Here is a 26,907-nt window from a genome sequence, read left to right as displayed (position 1 = left end):
CAACCCACTCAAGTATTTTTGCCTCAAAAATTCAATGGACAGGGGAGCCTGGTGGTCTAGAGTCCATGGGGTGCCAAAGAGCTGGACATGACTGAGCAACTGAACATTGAGATCTAGACAACTGTTTTATTTGCTTTTAGAAAATTTCCACTATGTATTACTTTGTTACATTTTGTAACAATTACTTTTCTAGTATTTTTCTTTGGATATATATGATGTCCTTTTAGAGCTGAAATTAAATATAAAACATTAGATTCTACTTCTTATTGGGTATATATTAAAGAGCTTTTCTATTTAATGTTACAACTTGCCTTCTTCATTTGTGCCAAGTAAGCTGGACTATATGAACTGGAGTCATTATGGCTCATATACTTCTTTCTGGGGGATAAGTGAAAGATAATCTCGGTCCCAGTGTTTGAACTTAACATTTAGTTCAACTAACTAGATCTTATCAAGATAGAAATTTCAGCTACCATACCATTATAACTTTAACATTCCATTTTATGTGAACAGAAAAGAAACTGGTTAGAGCAAATCTCAACATTGCCTGAATAAATCTTGCTTTTGTGCGAGTCACTGAAGTTTTTAAATGTTATGTTTTTGCCACGAAATACAATTTTGCAGTCTTCTGAGGCCTCCATGGGCTTGTCAACTGTCACTTTTCTGTGATAATTATGGAGAGAAATACACAGATAAATGAAATTCACAGTGATTTGGGCAGCCCCCCTATTTCACTAGATTCAATTCTCTTCACTATAAAACCTTTCCTGGAGCTGCCAAGTCTTAACAACATTTGACAGAATTGAGTTTAACCTTTTCTTTCTTTCCTTGCCATCTTCTGGTGAGAGTTATTATTGAGAGGAAAAAAATAGTGGCCAGAGCAAAAGGCTGGCAACATTTCAAGGTTGACATGCCAAGTGTTCTTTGACTAAGTTGCTTTTAGAAGAGAGAGGGAGAAATAACTCACTCAAAAGTTCTTTCAGTTCCATTGCTCTACATCCCTGCAAACAACTGAGTAAAGCAAAGAGTCAATCAAATGCTTTTGGAATTTCCATTCATTCATTCATTTTTCATTCATTCATTCTTACATATAAACAATGATACATATTGAATTTGTACATTTCTCCATGAATAATTCTAAATAGTGAGGATATGCTGATAATTGAGAACAGGTTTCTTTGTCATAAAATGAATCCATTGGAGAAGGATGCATAAATGTAAACTGGCAAGAGAATATAAATTAGGCATTATGAAAAATGTGTCAGTGGGGAAGAGTCAAAATTTAAGCCATTATACAGTATCCCAGTAAGTTCCTACCCCTAAGTAATTATCAGTCAACACCTTAATTGAATTTCCCAAAATATGTTCTGTGTATTTCTACAGAATGCTCAGGTGTGTTATGAATAAGAGAGTTCTCTGGCAATAAAAGCATGGAGAGTAGTATAACATATAAAGCTAAATAAGATAATTTATTGCATAGCTTTACTATAATGGTGTGAATACTATACAGATTTATTTTATATATGTGTGTACAGTTCTCAAAGCTTTCAATATTATCTTAAAAACAGATAGATACAGAAGGAAGAGCCTCAGAGTTATCTTGCAAATAAACACTTGCACTCCAGAAAATACATAATGGGATTCTAGTTGCATCTTTTTTGTTTAATCACTGAGTCATGTCTGGCTCTTTTAGACCTCTGGAACTGCAGCATGCCAGGCTTCCCTGTCCTTCACTGTCTCCTGTTGTTTACTCAGGCTCATGTCCATTGAGTCGATGATGCCATCCAGCCATCTTATCCTCTGATGCCCCCTTTTCCTTCTGCCTTAAATCGTTCCCAGCATCAGAGACTTTTCCAGTGAGTTGTCTGTTTGAATCAGATGACCAAAATACTGTAGCTTCATCTTCAGCATTGGTCCTTCCAAAGAATATTCAGGGTTAATTGTGTGTAAGATTGACTGATTTGATCTCCTTGCTGTCTCAAGAGTCTTGTCCAGTACCACAATTTGAAAGCATTAAATCTTTGGCACTCAGCCTACTTTATGGGCCAGCTGTCATATCTGTACATGACTACTGGAAAAACATACCTTTGACTAGATGGACCTTTGTTGGCTAAGTGATGTCTCTGCTTTTTAAGATGCTGTCTAGGTTTGTCAAAGCTTTTCTTCCAAGGAGCAAGTGTATTTTAATTTCAAGGCTGCAGTAACCATCTGCACTGATTTTGGAGCCCAGGAAAATAAAACTGTCACTGTTTTCACTTTTTCCCCTTCAATTTGCCATGAAATTATGGGACTGTATGCCACGATCTTAGTATTTTGAATGTTAAATTTTAAGCCAGCTTTTTCACTCTCCTTTTTCACCCTTATCAAGAGGCTCCTTACTTCCTCTTTGCTTTCTGCCATAAGAGTGGTATCATCTGCATATCTGAGGTTGTTGATGTTTCTCTCAGAAATCTTGATTACAGCTTGTGAGTCATCCATCCCAGGATTTCACATGATGTACTCTAAATATAAGTTAAATAAGCAAGGTGACAATATACAGTCTTGATATACTCCTTCCCTAATTTTGAATCAGTCCATTGTTCCATGTCCAGTTCTAACTGTTGCTTCTTGTCCTGCTCACAAGTTTTTCAGGAGACAGGTAAGATAGTCTGGTATTCCGATCACTTTAAGAATTTTCCACAGTTTGTTGTGATCCATGCAGTCAAAGGCTTTAGCATAGTCAGTGAAGCAGAAATAGATGTTTTTCTGGAATTCTTGCCTTTTCTATGGTCCAGCGGATGTTGGCAATTTGATCCCTGTCCTCTGCCTTTTCTATATCCAGCTTGTACATCTGGAAGTTTTTGGTTCATGAACAACAGAAGCCTAGCTTGAAGAATTTTGAGCATTTCCTTGCTGTCACATCACAATGAGTGTAATTGTATGGTAGTTTGAATATTTTAGTATTGCCTTTCTTTGGGATTGGAATGAAAACTGACCTTTTCCAGTCCTGTAGCTACTGCTGAGTTTTCAAATTTGCTGGCAATACTGGGTGCAGCACTTTAACAGCATCATCTTTTAGGATTTGAAATAGCTCAGCTGGAATTCGATCACCTCCACTAGCTTTGTTGTGATGCTTCCTAAGGTCCCACTTGGCTTTGCACTCAGGGATATTTGGTTCTAGGTGAGTGATCACACCACTGTGGTTACCTGGATCATTAAGATCTGTTTTGTATAGTTCTGTGTATTCTTGCCACCTCTTCTTAATATCTTCTGCTTCTGTTAGGTCCATACCATTTCTATCCTTTATTGTGCCCATCTTTGCATGAAATATAGGTTCTGATTACTTTTTATTCAGTCTTTCTCTGCATTCTTCAAATTGCGTCCTTTTTATTGATCTAGACTCATGAATTTAGTGTATTCTTCCTGTTCAATTGTACTTTTAGCACCATATGATTATATGGGTGTAATAAAACATAATTCATAGTAGTTTTGTTTATATTTAAAGTAAAGATAAGTGTTTCACTGTATTTAAAATTTTCATGTCCCTGTCATCATTATGTATTTGAGATCTTTATATAAATGAATGAATATTAACTTTTGTATAATGGTATATAGTAAGAATATAACATATTTTATTCATTCTTAGTGATGACAGTGGTTTCAAATGTTTGGCTGGTACAACATTGGAATTATTATCTTGGCATATCTATCTCAAGTCATATGTGAAATTCCTAGTTTAAAAAGTGTTAAATTTATCATGTATTGCCAAACAGCTCCATAAATTTGGCTACCAATGTATTCTCCCTTCAGCAGCATGGATGAGTTCCTGTTTCCTGTAACCTTTCTAAAACTTGATTCCGTATGTGCCTACATTTTCCCAAATAAACACACATTTAAATTACAAAAAGTATCCCGTGTTCAGTAAGCTGCCAAAAGTAAAATAGGGAAATATTATCAAAGAGTCTGAGATTTCCAAGAGTAGGGACTATGTATTAATATCTCATTGTGAATTTAAAAAAATATAGAAGTATATTTAATTTACAATATTGTGTTAGTTTCAGGTGTACAATGAATAATCAGTTATATATGTATACACACTATATAGTAGATAATATTAGAATAGATAACTAATATAGACCCACTATATAGAACAGGGAATGCTACTCAGTACTCTGTAATGGCCTATATGGGAAAAGAATCTAAATAAAAGTGGACATATGTGATGATGAGAAACTGATAAGCCTGGTGTGCTGCAATCCATGGGGTCACGAAGAATCGTACGTGACTTGACGACTGAACAACAACAAATGTATTTGTATGTACATGTATCAGTTTGATACCTATTAGTTGTATAGCAAACAGAACAATCAAAGGACGTCAGTGACAGTGACCTTCTGCAATTATGGATATATCCTTTATCATATTCAGAGTCCTGTTTATAGAAGTAGATATAGAAGTATCAAATATTAATAAGATCCTTTAGGCTATAATTCTAAATTTAATTAATATAGTTCCTCTCTATATAGAAAATTTATATTTCTGTACTATAACTAGACTTATCTGATGTCTGTATTTCCTATGTTTTTGTTTCCTCTTACTTGTATACTGGCAAAAGGGATTGTGTTGATAAGGAGAGAAAAAGGCAATTAAAAACTTGGTTCAATTTTAAGATTAAAACCCCAGTGCAAAATTAATTTCACTGTTCATGCAAAAAAGCAAAATGGCTGTCTGGGGAGGCCTTACAAATAGCTGTGAAAAGAAGAGAGGTGAAAAGCAAAGGAGAAAAGGAAAGATATAAGCATCTGAATGCAGAGTTCCAAAGAATAGCAAGAAGAGATAAGAAAGCCTTCTTCAGCGATCAATGCAAAGAAATAGAGGAAAACAACAGAATGGGAAAGACTAGAGATCTCTTCAAGAAAATCAGAGATACCAAGCGAACATTTCATGCAAAGATGGGCTCGATAAAGGACAGAAATGGTATGGACCTAACTGAAGCAGAAGATATTAAGAAGAGGTGGCAAGAATACATGGAAGAACTGTACAAAAAAGATCTTCACGACCCAGATAATCATGATGATGTGATCACTAATCTAGACCCAGACATCTTAGAATGTGAAGTCAAGTGGGCCTTAGAGAGCATGACTACGAACAAAGCTAGTGGAGGTGATGGAATTCCAGTTGAGCTGTTTCAAATCCTGAAAGATGATGCTGTGAAACTGCTGCACTCAATATGCCAGCAAATTTGGAAAACTCAGCAGTGGCCACAGGACTGGAAAAGGTCAGTTTTCATTCCAATTCCAAAGAAAGGCAATGCCAAAGAATGCTCAAGCTACTGCACAATTGCACTCATCTCACATGCTAGTAAAGTAATGCTCAAAATTCTGCAAGCCAGGCTTCAGCAATACGTGAACCGTGAACTCCCTGATGTTCAAGCTAGTTTTAGAAAAGGCACAGGAACCAGAGATCAAATTGCCAGCATCCGCTGGATCATGGAAAAAGCTAGGGAGTTCCAGAAGAACACATCTATTTCTGCTTTATTGACTATGCCAAAGCCTTTGATTGTGTGGATCACAATAAACTGTGGAAAATTCTTAAAGAGATGGGAATACCAGACCACCTGACCTGCCTCTTGAGAAATCTGTGTGCAGGTCAGGAAGCAACCGTTTGAATTGGACATGAAACAACAGACTGGTTCCAAATAGGGAAAGGAGTACGTCAAGGCTGTATATTGTCACCCTGATTAATTAACTTCTATGCAGAGTACATCATGAGAAACGCTGGACTGGAAGAAACACAAGCTGGAATCAAGATTTCTGGGAAAAATACCAACAACCTCAGATATGCAGATGACACCAGCCTTATGGCAGAAAGTGAAGAGGAGCTAAAAAGCCTCTTGATGAAAGTGAAAGAGGAGAATGAAAAAGTTGGCTTAAAGCTCAACATTCAGAAAACGAAGATCATGGCATCCGGTCCCATCACTTCATGGGAAATAGATGGGGAAACAGTAGAAACAGTGTCAGACTTTATTTTTTGGCACTCCAAAATCACTGCAGATGGTGACTGCAGTCATTAAATTAAAAGACGCGTACTCTTTGGAAGAAAAGTTATGACCAACCTAGATAGTATATTCAAAAGCAGAGACATTACTTTGCCGACTAAGGTCCGTCTAGTCAAGGCTATGGTTTTTCCAGTGGTCATGTATGGATGTGAGAGTTGGACTGTGAAGAAGGCTGAGCGCTGAAGAATTGATGTTTTTGAACTGTGGTGTTGGAGAAGACTCTTGAGAGTCCCTTGGACTGCAAGGAGATCCAACCAGTCCATTCTGAAGGAAATCAGCTCTGGGATTTCTTTGGAAGGAATGATGCTAAAGCTGAAACTCCAGTACTTTGGCCACCTCATGTGAAGAGTTGACTCATTGGAAAAGATTTTAATGCTGGGAGGGATTGGGGGCAGGAGGAGAAAGGGACGACCGAGGATGAGATGGCTGGATGGCATCACTGACTCGATGGATGTGAGTCTGAGTGAACTCCGGGAGTTGGTGATGGACAGGGAGGCCTGGCATGCTGCGCTTCATGGGGTCGTAAAGAGTTGGACACGACTGAGCAACTGAACTGAACTGAACTGAACATAGGGAAAACGGCCTCAAGATGATTAATAGTTAATATAAGAAGATACAGGAAAAATACTGGCAGAAGATCCAAGTAGGATGAACAAATATGAAATTTATGTTTCCTTCTGCTGTAATTTCACTAATGCTTTAAAGGTTTTTACAGACATTGTCTAGAATTCTTAGCATTCTCAGTAAAAATCGATTTCACAGGAATTCTCAAATTAAAAATTCATAGTAAAATACAATAAAATATTTAGATTGAGTTGATAGAAAATTTTTATAAGTATGTCAATCACTATCTTCAACTAGCAAAAGTTGTTATATTAATAAAAACTCTACTATTTAATGTAGGCCAGAGTTAAATTTGTTTTAAACTAATGATCAAAAACATGTAAAAATGAATGCTAAAAAATTGGAATTGTCATTTTAGAACTATCAAAAGACACTCAAAATTTTCATATTAAGTTTTTACTAAAGAGTATACTTTTAGTTAAGTAGCTGTTTTTTGTTGAAAGAAGAGTTTTGGCCAGAAAAGGCCCAGCAAATACAAAGGAAGAAATTTCAGTAGATCCATGGCTGTTTCTTTTTTTTTTTTTTTCTTGGAAATTTTATTTATTTTTTTTTAATTTTTTAAATTTTAAAATCTTTAATTCTTACATGCGTTCCCAAACATGAACCCCCATCCCACCTCCCTCCCCACAACATCTCTCTGGGTCATCCCCATGTACCAGCCCCAAGCATGCTGCACCCTACGTCAGACATGGACTGGCGATTCAATTCTTATGGCTGTTTCTTCTTTTACTCCCATCTCAAAGAGAGCAGCCCTGGGGTTCTGTAAAATAAAGCTGTTCCATATGGAAGTTCCAGCTTCTGACTATACCGTAAAGTAACTATAGACACCCTCCATTTCTACAGCGTCCTTAATACCACTGTGGCAAGTGGACGCTGTGAACTTTAATCCATATGATGACAGTATAATCACTTAAACTTGAATAAACTCAAAGCTCCAATGTGGCTGTTTCCCAACAAAAACTGAGATGGAGATTTGTGTTGAATAGCCAGTGATTACAAGAACATGATTAACGTGAGACATGGAGTTGATTATGGGTGCTGTTTGTAAAGCCTGCACCAGAAATGTAATATCTATTGAAAAATGAGGGTGGTATAAAGACCAGAACCACAGACAACATTATGTTTTCTGGTATATGTTTTAGGCTGGATAAATCATCCAGTGTTGCAAATGGTTTACTGAAATCTTTTTTCCTTTAAAAAAAATTTTTTTTTGCCAGAATAGTAAGTGTATATTGTATCTATTTTGCCTACAACATTAAATGCACTAAAGGTTAATCTATTTTCATTAAACTCAATCCCAAGGGAAACAGTTTTTTCCCTCATTTACCTAAACTTTATATTGCTTCAAAAAGAAGGCATCCTCATAGAATATTTAGCTATCTGTAAAAGGACAGTATTTATATTGAAGAGAATAGTAATGCCACTCTAAAATTTTAAGTGTTATTGAGACCATTCTCTAACATCTCATAATGACTGTCAGGAAGGAATTCTTCATTGTGAGTCTGTGTGTGAGTGTCTGTATCAGTGTCTGTGTGTGTGTGTCCACTGTGAAACCCTGAAACATAGGAGAAACATATGACTCCTTAGATCTTAAAATCTCCGTGGTAAATGTGTAACACTCTCACTAATGCAAGTTTGTAAATTGAGATCACAGTCATCTTTTTGTAAAGATATGAACTCACAGACTAGGTGAACTTACGCAAGAGTACACAAAAGATTATTTATATTACTGCAGTTTTACAAGTTATCAAATGTTGGACTATTTCTTGCTGTAACAGGACAGAAAATATACAGGGTAAGATACTATCTGGAGAAGGCAATGGCACCCCACTCCAGTACTCTTGCCTGGAAAATCCCATGGACAGAGGAGCCTGGTGGGCTGCGGTCCATGGGGTCGCTAAGAGTTGGACACGACTGAGTGACTTCACTTTCATTTTTAACTTTCATGCATTGGAGAAGGAAATGGCAACCCACTCCAATGTCCTTGCCTGGAGAATCCCAGGGACGACAGAGCCTGGTGGGCTGCCGTCTGTGGGGTCGCACAGAGTCAGACATGACTGAAGCGACTTAGCAGCAGCAGCAGCAGCAACAGCAGCAGCAGCAACAGCAGCAAGATACTATCACATAAAAATGGAAGCGTCTCAATATATTGTATAAAATGGAGCTAAACTAGATCAGTGGCTTATAAATCCATTTCTAACAGCTTTTAAAGATATTTTACATGGCACAAAACATGCCATATTTAATGGGAGACTTTGAGTTTATTAATTTGCTAATTTTGGGTATACATATTCATGTAGCTCATTCTGCCTTTTAAAATTATTATTCACCAATTGACGTTTGAATTTGATTTTGTAAGTAGATTTTTCAAGAAAAAAGCCAATTATAAACTTGAGGTATTCAGATATCTTTTATTATTTTATATAATGTGAAACTGTTCAATATATATCTTCTTAAAACTGGAAAGACAAATTTAGATTTTTTGTTTTTAGATAATATTCATTACAGTGTTTTATAAGTAATACCTTTTTGTTTAAGTGATAAACTTCTCTGTGAATGCTTATCTGATATTTTGCTTTTGCTTTTTGCAATCTCTAGTTCATTTCTTGTGCACTTGGATATTTTTTAAAAAGTAAGTGAAGAAGGACTTCTCTGGTGGCCCAGTGGTTAAGACTTCACCTTTTAGTACAGAGCGCAGGTTTGATTCCTGGTTGGGGAGTTAAATCCCACATGCCTTGTGGCCAAAATGCATAAAACAGAAGCAGTATTGTAACAAATTCAACAAAGACTTTAAAAATGATCCACATTAAAAAAAAAAAACTTTAAAAAAGAATAAATGAAGAAAGAATCCATATGTTTTCTTTCCTTTTTGGAAAAAAAAATGCTGACTGCAACATTAGAAAAAATATGAATTGTTTTTCCAGGTGAAAAAAAAATCTCTTCAAGATTCTTATTTAGTGTTGTAGACAGATGCTCAATTGTCTATAAATTTCCATCTGAAAATATCCATATAAACTTGAAAGTTTTCAACTCTATCTTTCTCAAGTGATTTTGTTTCACAAATTGAATTTGAGCCCATAAATATTTGTACTATTCTGTGGGCAATAAAGTAATTGACTACAGCTTTATTTCATACATAGAAAATTAATTGAGTCATTTCTAGCAATATTGTTATTTCATACTCATGAATTTTAAAGACGTTTTAAACAACAAAAACACCTATTTGATGCAATCTTTTTTCCACTAACATATTATTGAGGAAATGTAACAAGATTATTGATTCAAATGATTTTCACTGAAAGTTGATACATTTTGTCATATTTATTTTACTAAAAAGCCATAGCTTTTAGATTTAATTTCTGAAAAAGAAACTAAAACTACAAATATATTTCTTCTAAAACCATCTTGTCCTGGTGATTATGCATAAAAACTGATATGTTTCTGTTGCTCAATGGACTTGTGTTGTCTTGATAAAAAACTTACTAAACTGAGCAGGGAAAGATGGGCGCTAGAATTCCACAACAAAGGCCCACAGTTTTATGTTATGAAAATGTAAATACCTAGTTCATCAGGTAATGAAAAATTTTCTCTTATAATAGTTAGTATTACTTCATGTGCAACTATATTTTATACATTAGAATTTTAACCCTTCTAAAAGAGAAGAAATTAATATCAGAGAGCTCTGATCTGAGACGTTAATTTGGCACTAAAAACATATCAGTCTTTCTAGATCTGTTTACTCCTCTGAAAAATGATGTGATTGTGTTCTGTATGATTATGTCATATATACAGTGCATAATGAGAAAATTAATATTCTCAAATGTAGGTTGACTAACTGTAGCTCTGATCTGTTGTTCCTATATTATAATATAGCTTTGAGGTTTTCACACGTTCCATAATTATCTTTGAATTATAATAAAGTTTCTTTTAAAGCATTGTGTTATCTCCCAAGTAAAAATTTGGTTTTCTACTTGACTCTCGCTGTTTAAGCATTTGGGCAGCCACTGGACAGGCAGGAGGCTTAGGGACTCATATGTGTGTCCAGCATGCACTGGCCTTAATAATACAGTGTTTCTTTTTAATGATGAATGGCTTCTAGTGGATGGTAACACATCAGAGGTAGTAAGAAGAGACAGAAAAGTCTGTCCCAACAATAACAGAATTCTCAACTTTTTATTTTTACCATTAATAATGATCCTAAGTCTCTTATTCTGTGAGAATTTTTCTATCCTATTTTCTCTCAGAAGAAATGTCCTGGGTTGAATGTATTAGATAGTGGCAGATATCTGCATGCACACAGATTATAAATGAGCTCAGCTGTACATCCAACAGGAAGGAAAAAAAGTAATGATTTTACATAAGCATAGCAAGTTTTATAAAATGTTATGATGAATAATATTTTTTGTTGTTTAGTTGCTAAGTCATATCTGACACTTGCAGCCCCATGTACTGTGGCCCACCAGGCTTCTCTGTCCTTCGGATTTCCCAGGCAAGAATACTGGAATGGGTTGCCATTTCCTTCTCCAGAGGATCTTCCTGACAAAAGGGTTGAACCTGTGTCTCATACATTGGCAGGTGGATTATTTACCACTGAGGCACCAGGGAAGCCCAGGAAGAATATTAGTAATCATTTATCATAATGAGCAACTGAGGAAATAAGAAAATGAGAAAGTAAGCAATTCATTTATGTTCTTACTTGAATATATTTTACCTAATTTTAATCAGTATAGCAAAATTGAAAAAATGCAATAATCTAAAAAATCTGATATTAAAAGAATAAATTATTGTAAAAACACAGAGAAACAAAAGATCTCTGGTTTGTTTGAAATTTCTCATTTTCCATGTGGTATTTCATCTAAGTTTTGAAAGAGCAGGAAGCTTCCAGAAATTCTAGACTTTAGGTAAACTTATGATGCAGTAGCAATTGGAATGTGTTGATCACTAGTTAAAAGGGGTAAAATGCCAGAATTATGAATTTGAGCACAGAGTCAAACCATTTCCCAGGCACTTTCTAAGATCTTGGATATGTGCTACTGTTTTAAAAGCAGCAGTTAATTAGTAATATGAGGTCAGGATATCTTCAGTAATGTTAGCAAACATACTGCACATAAAAGAAAAAATAATAAATGATATCAAACAGTTTTTTGAACAAAATGAGAAGCCTAGAATTAATTTCTCGTGGAGCATTTCAAAATGCATTGTACAGAATGTTGTGATATTAAAGGATAATGGACAGTTCAGTTCAGTCGCTCAGGCGTGTCTGACTCTTTGTGACCCCATGGACTGCTGCACGCCAGGCTTCCCTGTCCATTACCAACTCCTGGAGCTTACTCAAACTCACGTCCATTGAGTCAGTGATGCCATCCTACCATCTCATCGTCTGTCATCCCCTTTTCCTCCCACGTTCAGTCTTTCCCAGCATCAGGGTCTTATCCAATGAGTCAGCTCTCCGCATCAGCTGACCAAAGTATTGGAGTTTCAGCCTCAGCATCAGTCCTTCCAATGAATATTCAGGACTAATTTCCTTTAGAATGGACTGGTTGGATCTCCTTGCAGTCCAAGGCACCCTCAAGAGTCTTTTCTAATACCACAGTTCAAAAGCATCAATTCTTCAGCACTCACCTTTCTTTATAGTCCAACACTTACATCCATACATGAGTACCAGAAAAACCATAGTTTTGACTAGATGGACCTTTGTTGGTAAAGTAATGTCTCTGCTTTTAATATGCTGTCTAGTTTGCTCATAGCTTTTCTTCCAATGAGCAAGTGTCTTTTAATTTCATGGCTGCAGTCACGAACTGCAGTGATTTTGGAGCCCCTCAAAATGAAGTCTGCCACTGTTTCTACTGTTTCCCCATCTATTTGCCATAAATTGATGGGACAAGATTAGTTTTCTGAGTGCTGAGTTTTAGGACAGTTAACACTATATTCAAAGAAACATTTATGTGATAAACAAGGTCTTGTTGCAAAGTTATGCTTTGGACATTGCAGAGTAAAGCTGGAAGCAGTAGACACGTAGCTATGTTTTAACATTGCCCTGCCATATAAAATGATTAAGATGGTCGCAATATTGTTTGACCAAAAAGGAAAGAAGGTACAGTGCCAGTAACTGATATGCTACCTCCTAGGCTTTTAATCTGTATAGAATTATGAAAAAGGTGAGTGAGTGAAAAATAAAAACTGAATATGTTAAAACATTTTATACTAAAATATCTAATCTATACTAAGCTCTTAAGTTATAACTGGGAAAATATAATGCTAAAGAAAGCTAGTTCTACAGGTTAATATACAATACTAAACTGAAAGTAGTTGTATGATTAAAAGAAAAATAATGTCTTAAATTCTTAGAAGTTTTCACTGAAGACTAACTTTCAAAAATATGAGCTTATAAACATTCCTTTATTTGAATTTATAAAGTTCAGACAATTTACAGAGAACAAAATTTATTTTTGTTCAAAGTAAAACAAAAAGCAAACCATATAATCATTTATTTACCATGTTTGAATTATTTCAAATTTCATATTAACATATGTCTGAACTTAGGAGGAATATATGTATGTTTGATATTAATTCATTCATTATAAAATATTCACTGAGTTTCCTACCCTGTGTCTTATGGTATCATATTCTGAGATATAGCAGAGAAATAGAGAATTGTGTCTTTACTTTCATATCTGTTTCAGAGTATTAATATAGAGAGAGAGAAAGAAAGGAAAGATAGAAGGGAGAAAGGAAGAAAAAAAATTAGTTATAGTTAAATCATGTATGAAAGAAAATGTCAATTTAGTTTCAACAGAGTGGAGTAGAATTAATGTAGTGAATCAAGGAATCCCACACACAAATCCAGACTTCATGCACAGACATGCTAATAAGAAGGCAGAGGCACGGACAGGGGATGGACAGAGGAGATGCTCAGGGTAGTAGTTTGTGAGCTTGAGAAATATGGTCTTTAATTTTTCTCATTTCTAAAGTAAACAATGGAAGTAGATCTTTTAAGGCCACTTATGATGTTTTATCGGAGAAGGCAATGGCACCCCACTCCAGTACTCTTGCCTGGAAAATCCCATGGACGGAGGAGCCTGGTGGGCTGCAGTCCATGGGGTCGCTGAGGGTTGGACACGACTCAGTGACTTCACTTTCACTTTTCACTTTCGTGCATTGGAGAAGGAAATGACAACCCACTCCAGTGTTCTTGCCTGGAGAGTCCCAGGGATGGGGGAGCCTGGTGGGCTGCCGTCTAGGGGTCGCGCAGAGTCGGACAACACTGAAGCAACTTAGCAGCAGCAGCAGCAGCAGCATGATGTTTTATACTGGATATTAGATGACTGGGATAGAGAGTTTCAGTTCTCATTCTAGATTATGTAACCAGTATGCTGCTGGGGAGCCTGCCTGGGGACTCTCCCATCCCTGGGACTCTCCAGGCAAGAACACTGGAGTGGGTTGCCATTTCCTTCTCCAATGCACGAAAGTGAAAAGTCAAAGTGAAGATGCTCAGTCGTGTCCAACTCTCAGCGACCCCATGGACTGCAGCCCACCAGGCTGCTCCGTCCATGGGATTTTCCAGGCAAGAGTACTGGAATGGGGTGCCATTGCCTTCTCCTGTAACCAGTATACCAGTAGTTAATTCTTGATTTATGCATCGAGATACTGTAAAAGCAGGGACTAATTCTAGGACTTCAGGCTGATAATCTTTCCTTTATACAAGCCCAGTTAAGTATATATATGTAGGCCTCTGCTAGTGTTTCTGATCACTGTACTTTAGCCTCAGTAAATTAATCTCTATGTAGATACATATAAACACACAATAATGACAACAGAACTAAATACCAGGCGTCCCCATAACCGGAAAGGTCAAAATGTCTCTGTTCACTTGATGATTCTTCATGTGTATTTGGGGACATAATATAAGGGGAGACTTAATCTAGGCTAAGTGTCCTGAGTCACTGTTTTAAACTGTGAATGCACACAAGGTGTTGTACAGACTAGGGGCTTGGAAATGAAATAAATACTAAAAATATAGGAGATAGTACGAGCTTGGGGGAAGAAATCAAATAGGGCTATGAGAAGCAGCCAGGGAGAAAACAGCTCTTAATAGCTTGCATAGGAAAAGTTGGTAACTCCATGATACACATATGGATATGAAACCAGTCCTTTTTTTTCCCACTTTTCTGATGAATGTGGCTGACTTTTGATGCCTGGCCAAACATGGGATTAGAATGAAACTGATTTGTGTTCAGAGGCCAGTGGGGAAAGAAGCAAGCCCAAGAGTTAGAGAGAGAAATTAAACTAGCTCAAACTGGTTGTGTAATCAGTTCTTTAATATTAAGTCAAAGAAATAGGAATGAGGAAAAAGCAAACACAGAGAAAAGTCTAGGCTTAGAGGGTGGGGTTTGAGGAGTAGTGGGACCTGAAGAATAGAACTAAACCCACTAAATTATGTGCAGTGACGACGTGTCCAAACTGCCCAGGCACCTCACTTACAGTAATTAACAAACACTTTTATTATGCTATGGAATCATAGGAATTCCAACAAAATTACACTGAAAATATTGTATTTTCTGTCTATGCTCTTCTTTAAATTATGGTAATTCGTTGACATGACATTTGCAAAAGTGTCTAGGAATATACCTGTTGTGATCTTAAGTTCTTGGAGAGTGTTACTTTCTCTTCATCCACTTGTTTCTTCTTTGTAAATAAGATATTTGCTGAGGATAACAAGATGTCTTCTTTGTATTAAAAAGGGAAGACTACTTCAAAGAGTTCAGCATTTTATTTCAGCTAGCCAATCCAAAATAAAGGAAATATTTTTGTTTGTTTTTTAGTGTATTTGTCTAGATAGGAGCAGCTATTTATTGGAAATGCATCTGTATTACCTTTTTGAGTCTCTGAATGGCTTATGGCCATAATTATTTAAATGAAATTACTCCTATTCATTCATTAGAAATAGAAAATGTGAGCCTTCATTTATATTTTGGACACTTGAAAAGAAAGAAAAATAAAATCCCACCATGATATATTCTAACATCAAAGAAAATTACAGTTTTTCTCTTCTTAATTGAGAATATTCAGAGGAGTAACATTCTTAAGTACATACTTAGAAATTATCACCCAAAGCAGTACCTATTAAGCTGTCTTGTCAAGTGCTGCTTGGCTTGCACTTTTAATAATATTTGTGGTACCTTGGACTTTGTACAGACAAAGACTGTTAATTTCTTGCCTTATTATCTTTCAAAATGCAAGATATTATTCCTTTTTCTTGTCCATTCTTTTGATTTGCTACCAGGGCCCTGTTGGACTATATGATGCATAAATAGGTCTTTTATAAATGATTCAAGGCCAGGGATTAGAAATATGTTTGTGGTTTGCATTGGAGAACTCTTAAAAAATAAGAGAATCTAAAACAGAGATAATGAGGCATTTTGGTTTTCCTTTTTCAGGGAAGAGCTTTTTTAATGAAGGAAATACATTTAATCTTCTTACAATAAATTAATCATTTTTGTTATTTTCATTTGGTTAGTTGAGATGTTTTTTTCCATGAAATATTAAGCATGACATTTAGTAACCATTTATAATAAATAACACTGATACCTGGATGACTTCATGAAGAAACTGTAAGTAGTTTAATGAGAGACAAAGCTGATTAAGAAAATCAGAAGCAAAGTACAATTTATATGCATTTTGAGAGGGGACAAAAGTGAGATTAAATAAATGAACTAAGGTTACATGTAACACTCTAATGTAAATATTGTTAGGTAAGATATAGTCTTGATGTCTGTCTTGTGATTTGAATGAGCTCATTAGTTTTCCCTCATTAACACCTTTTACTTCTGTCTTTCTGATGGCAGCTAGAATTCTGAGACGGGCCATCTAAGGTATACGATTTATGTGCATCCCTTGTGATGCCATTTTTCACATCTGTGTCAGTTGAACAGAATCAAGCAATAACGCTCCATTTAATTTCATGTCTAAAGAAATGAGGTTCTATGAAGTTTATTATCTATAATACTTAATGTCTGAAATCACATTTTGGATTCATTGAAAGTCATGTACGGTTTCATTGCTCTGTGTGTTTCAGGATAATTTTTAAAGATTTTAAACAAAATTCCATGTACTTTTATTCCCACAGATTCTACTCAGGTTTAAAATATTTTGCTATAATAAAATCTTTGTGAAGAATAAAAATCTGACTTACACTGTATAAAATGTGGTACGGTTCAGTGACGTTCTCAAAACTGTAGTGATGATAGTTTACTAGGAGAGAGAGGTTTAGATCTCTTATTTGACTGAACAGTATTTTGAAAGCTATATAAATCATACTTAATTTTTCTACATCCTGTATATATTCATAACTTTTAAGGTCATTGTGTAGTTCTCAGGTTATGTATAACAAAATATCAGTTAGTATTTGAAATGACAAGATTCTCCATATTACTAGTCTATAATTTGTATATCTTTATTTTCTTTCTGTCTCTAGGTTTATATTTGTGGGTACATGTATAAATAAACCCTTCGTAACACAATTTGGGGGGTTTCCCTGGTACCTCAAGGTTTCCCTGGTGGCTCAGGTGGTAAAGCATCTGCCTGCAATGTGGGAGACCTGGGTTCGATCCCTGGGTGGGGAAGATCCCTTGGAAAGGGAAATGGCAACCCACTCCAGTACTCTTGCCTGGAAAATACCATGGATAGAGGAGCCTTGTAGGCTACAGTCCATGGGGTCGCAAAGAGTCGGACACGACTGAGCGACTTAACTTCGACTTCACTCCCTGGTACCTCAGGTGTTAAAGAATCTGCCTGCAATGCAGGAGACCCGGGTTCCATTCCTGGGTCGGAAATATCTGCTGGAGAAGGGATAGTCTACCTCTTCAGTATTCTTGGGCTTCCTTGGCTCAGTTGGTAAAGAATCCACCTGCAGTGCGGGAGACCTGGGTTCGATCTCTGGGTTGGGAAGATCCCCTGGAGAAGGGAATGGCTACCCACTGCAGTATTCTGGCCTGGAGAATTCTACATGGAGTCACAAAGAATCGGACGTGGCTGAACGACTTTCACACAGTTTTTAAAAGAGTCCTACCAGATTGGTTCAATGAAATAGTTTTTATTTTTTTATTTATTTTTCAATGAAATAAACTATTTTAAGCTAATGAATATTCTTTCAAGTTTTATTACATTGTTGTGTTGTTTGAGAGTTGAATGTGGATTCAGTCATTATGTTTTTCTCCCTTCTTTTCTTCATTTGCTGCTTTTTTCTCATTGTTATAGTTTTAAAAAATCCTATTTCCTTTTCTACAAACTTTCTTCCAAATGTGCATATTTTCCTTTCACTGCTTCTTGTTTAATCATATCCCACATTGAATTTTATTTTTACTCAGAAATACATCAATTTTTCTTGAGAATATCATTCACATGTGTTCACACCTGAGTTACATTTGAGACAATGACTACTATATTGCTGATTTATTTAACTTGAAAAGAGAAATTATTTTAAAAAATTTTTATGGTATATCTCCTTTCAGTACTGTATATTGAGGCTGCAGAAATTTTACATCTGAATTAATTTTCTTTTATTTTGCTGGTTATTTTCTAACCATCTTTTTACTTTTTCATTTTTCTATTTTACATTCTACAGTGGGAAGAGATTGGTGAAGTTGATGAAAATTATGCCCCTATCCATACATACCAAGTATGCAAAGTTATGGAGCAGAACCAGAATAACTGGCTTTTGACCAGTTGGATCTCCAACGAAGGTGCTTCCAGAATCTTCATAGAACTCAAATTTACTCTGCGGGACTGCAACAGTCTTCCTGGAGGACTGGGGACCTGCAAGGAGACTTTCAACATGTATTACTTTGAGTCAGATAACGAGAATGGGAGAAACATCAAGGAAAACCAGTACATCAAAATTGATACCATTGCTGCTGATGAAAGCTTTACAGAACTTGATCTTGGTGACCGTGTCATGAAACTAAATACAGAGGTCAGAGATGTAGGACCTCTAAGCAAAAAGGGATTTTATCTTGCTTTTCAAGATGTGGGTGCTTGCATTGCTCTTGTTTCAGTGCGAGTGTACTATAAAAAATGCCCTTCTGTGGTACGACATTTAGCTGTCTTCCCTGACACAATTACTGGAGCTGATTCTTCACAGTTACTTGAAGTGGCCGGCTCCTGTGTCAACCACTCTGTGACAGACGAGCCACCCAAAATGCACTGCAGCGCTGAAGGGGAGTGGCTGGTACCCATTGGGAAATGCATGTGCAAGGCAGGATATGAAGAGAAAAACGGCACCTGTCAAGGTAAGAGTTTGCCTGCAGATCTGCAGGGGCTGTCTGCTTCCGCTGGATCATGTATATGTATATCTTCCAGTGATTATGAGCAAATGACCTTTTACTTTGCTAATTTATGGAGATTATTTCTCTTCAAGTTTGATTTCTCTCCTCTCGGAATTTTAGAACTTCTGGCAATGATGACAGATTTGAAGTTATATTCTACTGGATATACATAATTAGTACTCAGAGAGTGTCTTACTTGCAGTGTAGTATTTCATATTCATTTTGCTTTCAGAACTTTTATTTTCGAACAACTCACATCAGGGGATTATTTCTTTGTTTATCTGCTACTCTATCATGACTCTGTCTCTCTGAAGAGAAAAACAATACTCTTGTTACATGAAATTCAAATGTAAACTTTGATGAGACTTTTGGCATGCTTTTAACTGCCTTTTAAAAATTATTTAGGTATAAGTTTCTCCATATGAACTTCACTGGACATGTGTGGAAAGTGACAGGACTTAGTTTACCATGTTGTGTGCATATAATAGCTATTATGTAGTCGCTTTTAAGAATTTACAGGTTAACTTCAAATGCATAATAAGTAGTGCCCAAGAAAGTAACTGTTTGGAGATAGAACCAATACAGAAAGGTCATTTCAAAGCAGTTTGCACTTGGATTATTTTTTCTGTTTTAATTTTTCTTTTAAATTGAAACTTGAAAAAAAATAAATTGAAACTTGATCATGCATGCTTCTATTTCATTTGAAAATACTCTTATTTTGTCCACAGTGTGGTGACTTGCCCTTTAAAACTTGGATCTTCCTCAGTGGCTTCATGAAACAGGATAGTACTTTATGTCAAAGTCAAGAACAGCTTATGAGGAAGAAAACACATTTTCCTTTTAGGGAAAAAATTAATCCTTATGAACCCAAACTTGTTTTCACCATGATATGCACAGACCAAATAGGTAATGAGAGTTAATGTGTCTTAACTGAAGAGAAAATCAAATACCGAGAAGTCCCCTATGCCCATTGATAGCTTCAGGTACAGTTTATTTTCTAAATTCAGTGTGTAATGTGGATCACCCTTGCTCAGGTTTCTTCAGGCTTGACTGTAGATTGACTGTAGATCCAGGGAAACAAAACTAATCTGTAAATCATACTGACGTTGCTTATTTATCTCTAGAAATGCATTGCACCACATTTGTATCACTTCACGTTTGTATACCATCTACAATTAAGTGCATGATCATTTCTCCATGTAATCTACAGCTTGCTATTCCTTTATATATAAATTTTTATTAAATAAAAATTATGTTTCAGATATGTCTTTAAGTTTGTCAAGGAAATTAATCAGATTTTATTTAGGGTTGAATTTAAAGAAAAGTTTTAACTAACATTACCTTAACTTCTCTTTTTGAGCAACCTTCTCGGCCTAGGTGAAGATATATGTAACTGTAGAATCAGCAGTGGAAGTTAAACATAATCCATTGAATACATTGCATTGTTTTCCCTAAAATGCTTATAAAATCTTATTTCTAAGAATTTGTTTACCAGTACTATAAGGCAGCATGCTCTATTTGATTATCTATTTATATCATATCCGTGAATGATATGTGGTAACTTGAGTTCAGAACATAATGACCTTTGTCTTCATCCAGATTGGTACAGGGTATAAAGGACCTTTGCATTCAGAGGATAATTTTTTATTGTTGCTGGGATTAAAATATTCTGCAGGTGCTTATCATGAAAATACCTGGGTGAAGTAGTATCCTGACAGGATGCTTTTAGTGCATGCATCCACTGCATCTTTCTCCTCTCATACTCTTAGTAGTTGAGGAGTAGAGGCCTGAGAGAAAAAGGAGAGGCCACTTGGTAGAAACTTAACTCAACTGGATTCTGTCTTAATGTGCTTATTACCCTACTCTGGTAGGAGGATCGAAAGCAGTGGAGTCATGAAAGCAGTAGACTACACAGTCCCAGAAGATGTTCTACACAATGTATTCTGTGCGAATAGTGCCTCTTGATGTTTTCCCAGGTACCAATGATATGTGGCCATTCTATGAGGAATTTCAAACATTTATTCTGTAAATAATTTACTGAGTGAATAACCAAATGTTGAAGATTTGTCTTGGAAAATTAGGGTGTCACAGATGGTCCCATATAAATAAATATACGTGTTTAAACCTATTCATAATATGTATGTGCAAATCTAAATGTATGAGTGTGTGTGTGTCATATAAAATTCCACTATAACTCTTTCTTCAATTTTAATGTGCTATCCACAAACCTCTAAGTGGGGATCTTGTTGTTTTAGAAATATCCTTGGTAGGTGAGAAATCTAAGAATCGTTCTTGATGTATCCTTCCTGCTCACTTCCCAGTTTCAATACTTCACAAAGTATTTATAAATTTCCCACCTAGCTCTCATAAAATCATCCACTTCTCTCTGTTTCCTTTTTCCTCCAATCTGTAAGCATGTCTTGTTGGAAACTTTATTTTTAAATAATGAATAGCTTTTTATATAGTTTTGGTTTCTGAGCCATGTAAGTGTGTCACCTCTACAAAAATACAAATCTGGTAGTTGTACAAACCCATCCTCCCCGTCCCTGCCTACTTCCAAGACACTTAAAGTACTTCAATAGTTTCCTTTTTTTTTTTTTTTTTTAAGGATGAACTGGGAAATTGGATTTGACAGAAACATTACTACTGTATTTAAAATGGATAACTAATAAGGAAATAAGGATCTACTGTATAACACAAGAAACTCTACTCACTACTCTGTAATGGCCTGTATGGGAAAAGAATCTAAAAAAGTACGCATATATATGTATATGCAATAACTAATTCACTTTGTGTACGCTTGAAACTAACTCAACATTGCAAATCAACCCTACTCGAATGTATATGTATGTGTATATATGTGTGTGTGTATATATATATATACACACATAATTGTCTCCTTCAAATAAAGTTTATAAGATAGCCTAAGATCCTGCATGGCTTTGCTCCTATTAGCTTTCTCAGTTCAGTTCAGTACAGTTGCTCAGTTGTGTTTGACTCTTTACGATCCCAGGAATTGCAGCATGCCAGGCTTCCCTGTCCATCACCAACCCCTGAGGCTTACTTAAACTCATGTCCATGGAGTCAGTGATGCCATCCAACCGTCTCATCCTCTGTTGTCCCCTTATTCTCCTGCCTTCAATCTTTCCCAGCATCAGGGTCTTTTCCAGTGAGTCAACTCTTCCCATCATGTGGCCAAAGTATTGGAGTTTCAGGATCATCATCAGCCCTCCCAGTGAATATTCAGGACTGATTTCCTTTAGGATGGACTGGTTGGATCTCCTTGCAGTCCAAGGGACTCTCAAGAGCCTTCTCCAACACCACAGTTCAAAAGTTAGTTATCTATTTATAAATACTATGTTAAAATTATTATTATTATTTTTTCTCTAGATCTTTATTTATTTATTTATTTATTTGGTTTATTTTATTTTACAATACTGTATGGGTTTTGCCATACATTGACATGAATCCACCACGGGTGTACATGCGTTCCCAAACATGAACCCCCCTCCCACCTCCCTCCCCATAACATCTCTCTGGGTCATCACCGTGCACCAGTCCCGAGCATGCTGTATCCTGCATTGGACATAGACTGGCGATTCGATTCTTACATGATAGTATACATGTTACAGTGCCATTCTCCCAAATCATCCCACCCTCTCCCTCTCCCTTTGAATTCAAAAGTCCGTTATACACATCTGTGTCTTTTTTGCTGTCTTGCATACAGGGTCGTCATTGCCATCTTTCTAAATTCCAACAAATTTTCAAAGTTTCAAATACTAAATGATATATGATTGGCATATGATATATTAAGTGTTATAGACATCATTTTAGTGATTTTTGTAGACTTCAAAGCATCACATGCTAAAATGTGTTTATAAATATAGTCTTATTACATACTTACATTTAATTACTTGGTTTCTTTGATAATCAAAATATGTTGTGATTTATAAGGCTATAAATATAAGAAGCTAAAATTGAGTAAACCTATTGTAATGATTATCATATATTAACATTTACTAGGAGGTGATCAGGTAGTTGCTGTCAGATCATTTTCATGTGACCTGATATACATGGAGGGCATGATAGACCTGACCCACAGTCTCTTAGCAACTAAACCTTCAAGAAGCAGAATGCTAGGCAGCTCATTAACATATGGCTTCAACCCAGAAGACAACTAGTCAATAGCAGATCATGATCTATCATCTCCATGTCTCCTTATTTAACTTCCTTTATAAGAATTTAACTACCTTTTCCATAATTATCTGATTTTAACAAGGTAACCGTATATGCTGGTTTGTGTTATCAACTTAAAATACAGAGTCCATTTATTTTTTGAAGGCTTACTTGTATGCCTGAATTTTCTATAATAAACTGCCTTAAGTATTCAAATTTATTTTTTGAAATATTCATTTTCAGGTAATAATATATTAAATCCATTTATAAAAGCATGTTTTCATACTTATTATATATTATTATTTCTGAGAAAATTCATGCTATTTTTCCCTTAAGAGTCATGTGAAATTTTTTTTTTAGTAGAAAATTGTTAGTAAAAACCCATTTTGGAAGTTTTTGCTTTTTATTGAAGTGAATATGTTTGACAGCAGTAATTGAGTTCACATGAATCAAATGTTGCCTGCTGAGTTCTCTTGTGATTATGTTGCTGACTTACTCAGATGCAAGGCAAGACCACTAATCTTCATCAGTTGTTAGTGGAATGAAGTAGTAATTTGAAATTACCCCTAGATAATTATAGTTTCACTTATATCAAATGGAGGAAAGAGATTTAGATTGTGGGTCACTGCCAAAACCAGTGAGTGAAGAAGGTATATAGTGCATGCTCAAATACAGGGTAAGGGGGGTTACATGCCAAGGGCTGTGGAGAAAAAGCACTTATTAATTGTCCAACTGGGAAATGATTGCACAGCAAGGAAATGTAGTGAAAATACTGAGCTCAAGAAGGAGCCTTGATTCAAAAACAGTAAAGATACTGCAGGGAGTAGTATGTCGATCATTCAGACTTCTGGCGCATATTTATGTTTGAAACAAAATTGGCTGGAAATATAGAGTGTTAGGTGTTCATGTAATTATGCATTGGAGAGCCTAGTTATTTTTAATTAGGCATGTTACCAAAAAGCATCAAAGGGGTTGAACTTTGGTCCTATTTGGTATGCCCTTTTATGCAACAAAGGAAACTAATTTTGATTCAAAAATTTTAAAAAAAGACTGTGATTTTGAAATCACAGAGTGATTGGTGTCAATGGTGTGTGAATCCGTGTTTGTATGTGTGTGTGTGTGTGTGTGTGTTTCCTATTGCTGTGAACCACCACTAAGACAATTAAGTGATTAAGTCATTTCATCTATTTGCAGGTATTACACATGAGAATAATAGATTTTCTTTTTACCTCCTCACTTGAATACTTTGGACTAATTCTATTAAATGTTATGGCTTTTTAGGTTAATATTATGTTTAATATTAAAATGTTAGTGTGCTTTTTTTCCCCCTGAATCAAGATTTCAAAACACTGGTACTATTGGTATTTGGGACCAAATACTAGTTGTTTTGGGGGATCCTGTTCACGTAGGACATTTACCAGCTTCCTGGCTTCCCTGGTGGTTCAAATGGAAAAGAATTCTCCTGCAGTGCAGGAGTCCTGGGTTTGATCCTTGGGTTGGGAAGAGTCCCTGGAGAAAGGAACAACTACCCAACCCAGTATTCTGGCCTGGAGAATTCCATGGACTGTATAGTCCTTGGGGTTGCAAAGAGTTGGACACGACTGATCAACTTTCGCTTTGCCCTCTCAGTCCCTAGATTAAGTACTAATCTAGTACTCCACTCCTGATTTTTAATAGCCCAAAATGCCTCCATGTATTGCCAAATGTTCCTTTGGGGCAAATTCTCTCTTAGTTGAGAACCACTAACTGAAATATATTCCCTCTGCCTATATTAATAGATGTGCTGCTGAAACTAAATATATTTATAGATTAGTTACCTATGCAAAAGTGGACAATTTTCTAAAGAATGAAAGAAGTGTACATTTCTTAAAATGGGTGTATGTTTGGAAACTTGCCTAATTTAACTTGACTATAAAGACATGGATTATCTGGAAATATGCTGCTGGTGAGAGGCAACGTACTCTATAGTTTCTTAAGCACGCAGATTCTGGACCAGAATACCTGGATTCAAATCTTGCCGCCTCCATTTATCAGCTATATAACCAATGTCCAAGTTATCAGATCTCTTTATTCCTTGTTTTCCTCATCTGTTAATAGCTACCTCATAGCAATGCTATTAGACCTTATATGAAAATTATTTAGAATAGTGCCTAGAAAACAATGCTTATTGAATAAACATTAGCTATGTCTTACTCTCTCATTAAAAGTAAAATTATTTACAGGAATATGTGTCTGTCTATTGGAAAATACATGGTAGCTTCGACTTAGAAAAATTCTCTAGTTTATTTAAACTAGAGAGTATATCCTTGAATAGTATCATTTATCAAAGGATGATCCTACATTTTTATTAAGTGGTCAAAACTGTGTAAATATATTGTAACTTCCTTTATGAAAGATTTGCTCTCCCATTTGATATTATCACTCATTCTTTAAGTTACCGTACTAGGCACTGTAGTCTGTGTATACAGTTCCTGTATCCTGCGAATGCAGACAGATAGCTTACAAACATACATATGGACTCACACCTGCAGTCACAACTTATGCGAGTTGTTACTGGCAGGGTGAGTGTGCAAGGTTAGAAGGTGGAAAGAAAATGTTTCTCTAAAAGGGTGATGTTTAATGTAGAGGTGGGAAAAAAAGCTGTATGAAGAGGACAGGGTACAGCTTAACAAGCAGAAGAAATCTTTCAGTGAAGAGATCTATCATATTATGTTAATTTTGGATATAGCTCTTTTCTTTCTACAATTGTATTAAAATGCATTTGCATATTAAAATCTGAGAATAAAAGGGATTCTACTCCCTGAAATTACCTGCTAAAAGAGGCTATTTATATACATATTATACTTACCTTAAAGACAGAGAATTGCTAATAATACCTAGGGTCAAATAGATGCATATCAAATATGAAGCAACTCAGTTTATTTCTGAGTAATACTGGTGAATGGCAGCTTGCAAATTATTATACCAATTGAAAGAATAACATTCTTTTTTTTTAAGAACTTACTGTTTCATTGGTTCAACAGTTGTTGATAACTTGTGAATCTTCAATTATATGTGCATAGTTAAAAAAGATAGAGATTTGGCTATAAAGGAAAGGACATATATGCAGCAAAAACTCCATAATCCATCCTAGACAAACTTCTGATCTTGATTTTGCATTCCTACTTTCTCACTCATACAAGAAGTATACTAGGCAAAGTCTTGAGTCTCCCTTTCCTATCCCATATTTAGCATAAATATAAAAAATAGATGCTATACCTCAGATTTGCAGTAATAATAATAACTACTTTGTACATTTTAGTTTGAGTCAGTCTCTAGAAAGTCTTATGATGGTAGCACATTCCATATTGTTATTGTGCAAAGGAATTTTAGTATTATTGATCAGGAGCTCCATTATGACCCATTGGATGGAAAATTGTTATATTTATGTTCAAGTGGTTCATACAAAAAAACTCTTGATAAAAAGTATTTGTTTAAATGATGTTCATTGAATAGACTACTTTTGTTATAATAAATTAATACAGAAATATATAGGATTAATACAGAAATACAGACGTAAATTAATATGGAAAGATAATTCTGAGAAAAAATGTTTAATGATAAAGGCTTTATATATATTGCCATATATCTGAATTGTTATATTCAGAACTGATTTAAATTCTGTAATTTAAATAATGTGCTGGGAAACCAAAAGATAGTCCTTCTGTTTTATTATTTGCTTTTTTTTTTTTTTATTATTATCCAGAT

General features: G+C 35.6%; 1 protein-coding gene across 5 annotated transcripts in view; it reads left to right on the top strand.

Moving 5' to 3' along the window:
• EPHA5 (EPH receptor A5) overlaps positions 1-26,907 on the top strand; it is a 411,524-nt gene that overhangs the window by 65,784 nt on the left and 318,833 nt on the right. For all 5 annotated transcript variants that reach the window (XM_018049506.1, XM_018049505.1, XM_018049503.1 and 2 more), the window contains exon 3: positions 18,285-18,948. In XM_018049506.1, coding sequence (XP_017904995.1) covers positions 18,285-18,948 — 664 coding nt within the window. The remainder of the gene's footprint in view (positions 1-18,284; positions 18,949-26,907) is intronic.

Source organism: Capra hircus, chromosome 6 (assembly GCF_001704415.2).
Source record: "Capra hircus breed San Clemente chromosome 6, ASM170441v1, whole genome shotgun sequence".
NCBI classification, from domain to species: Eukaryota; Metazoa; Chordata; class Mammalia; order Artiodactyla; family Bovidae; genus Capra; species Capra hircus.
The sequence above is the reverse complement of the archived record's forward strand: the minus strand, read 5'-3'. Positions and strand labels throughout refer to the sequence as shown.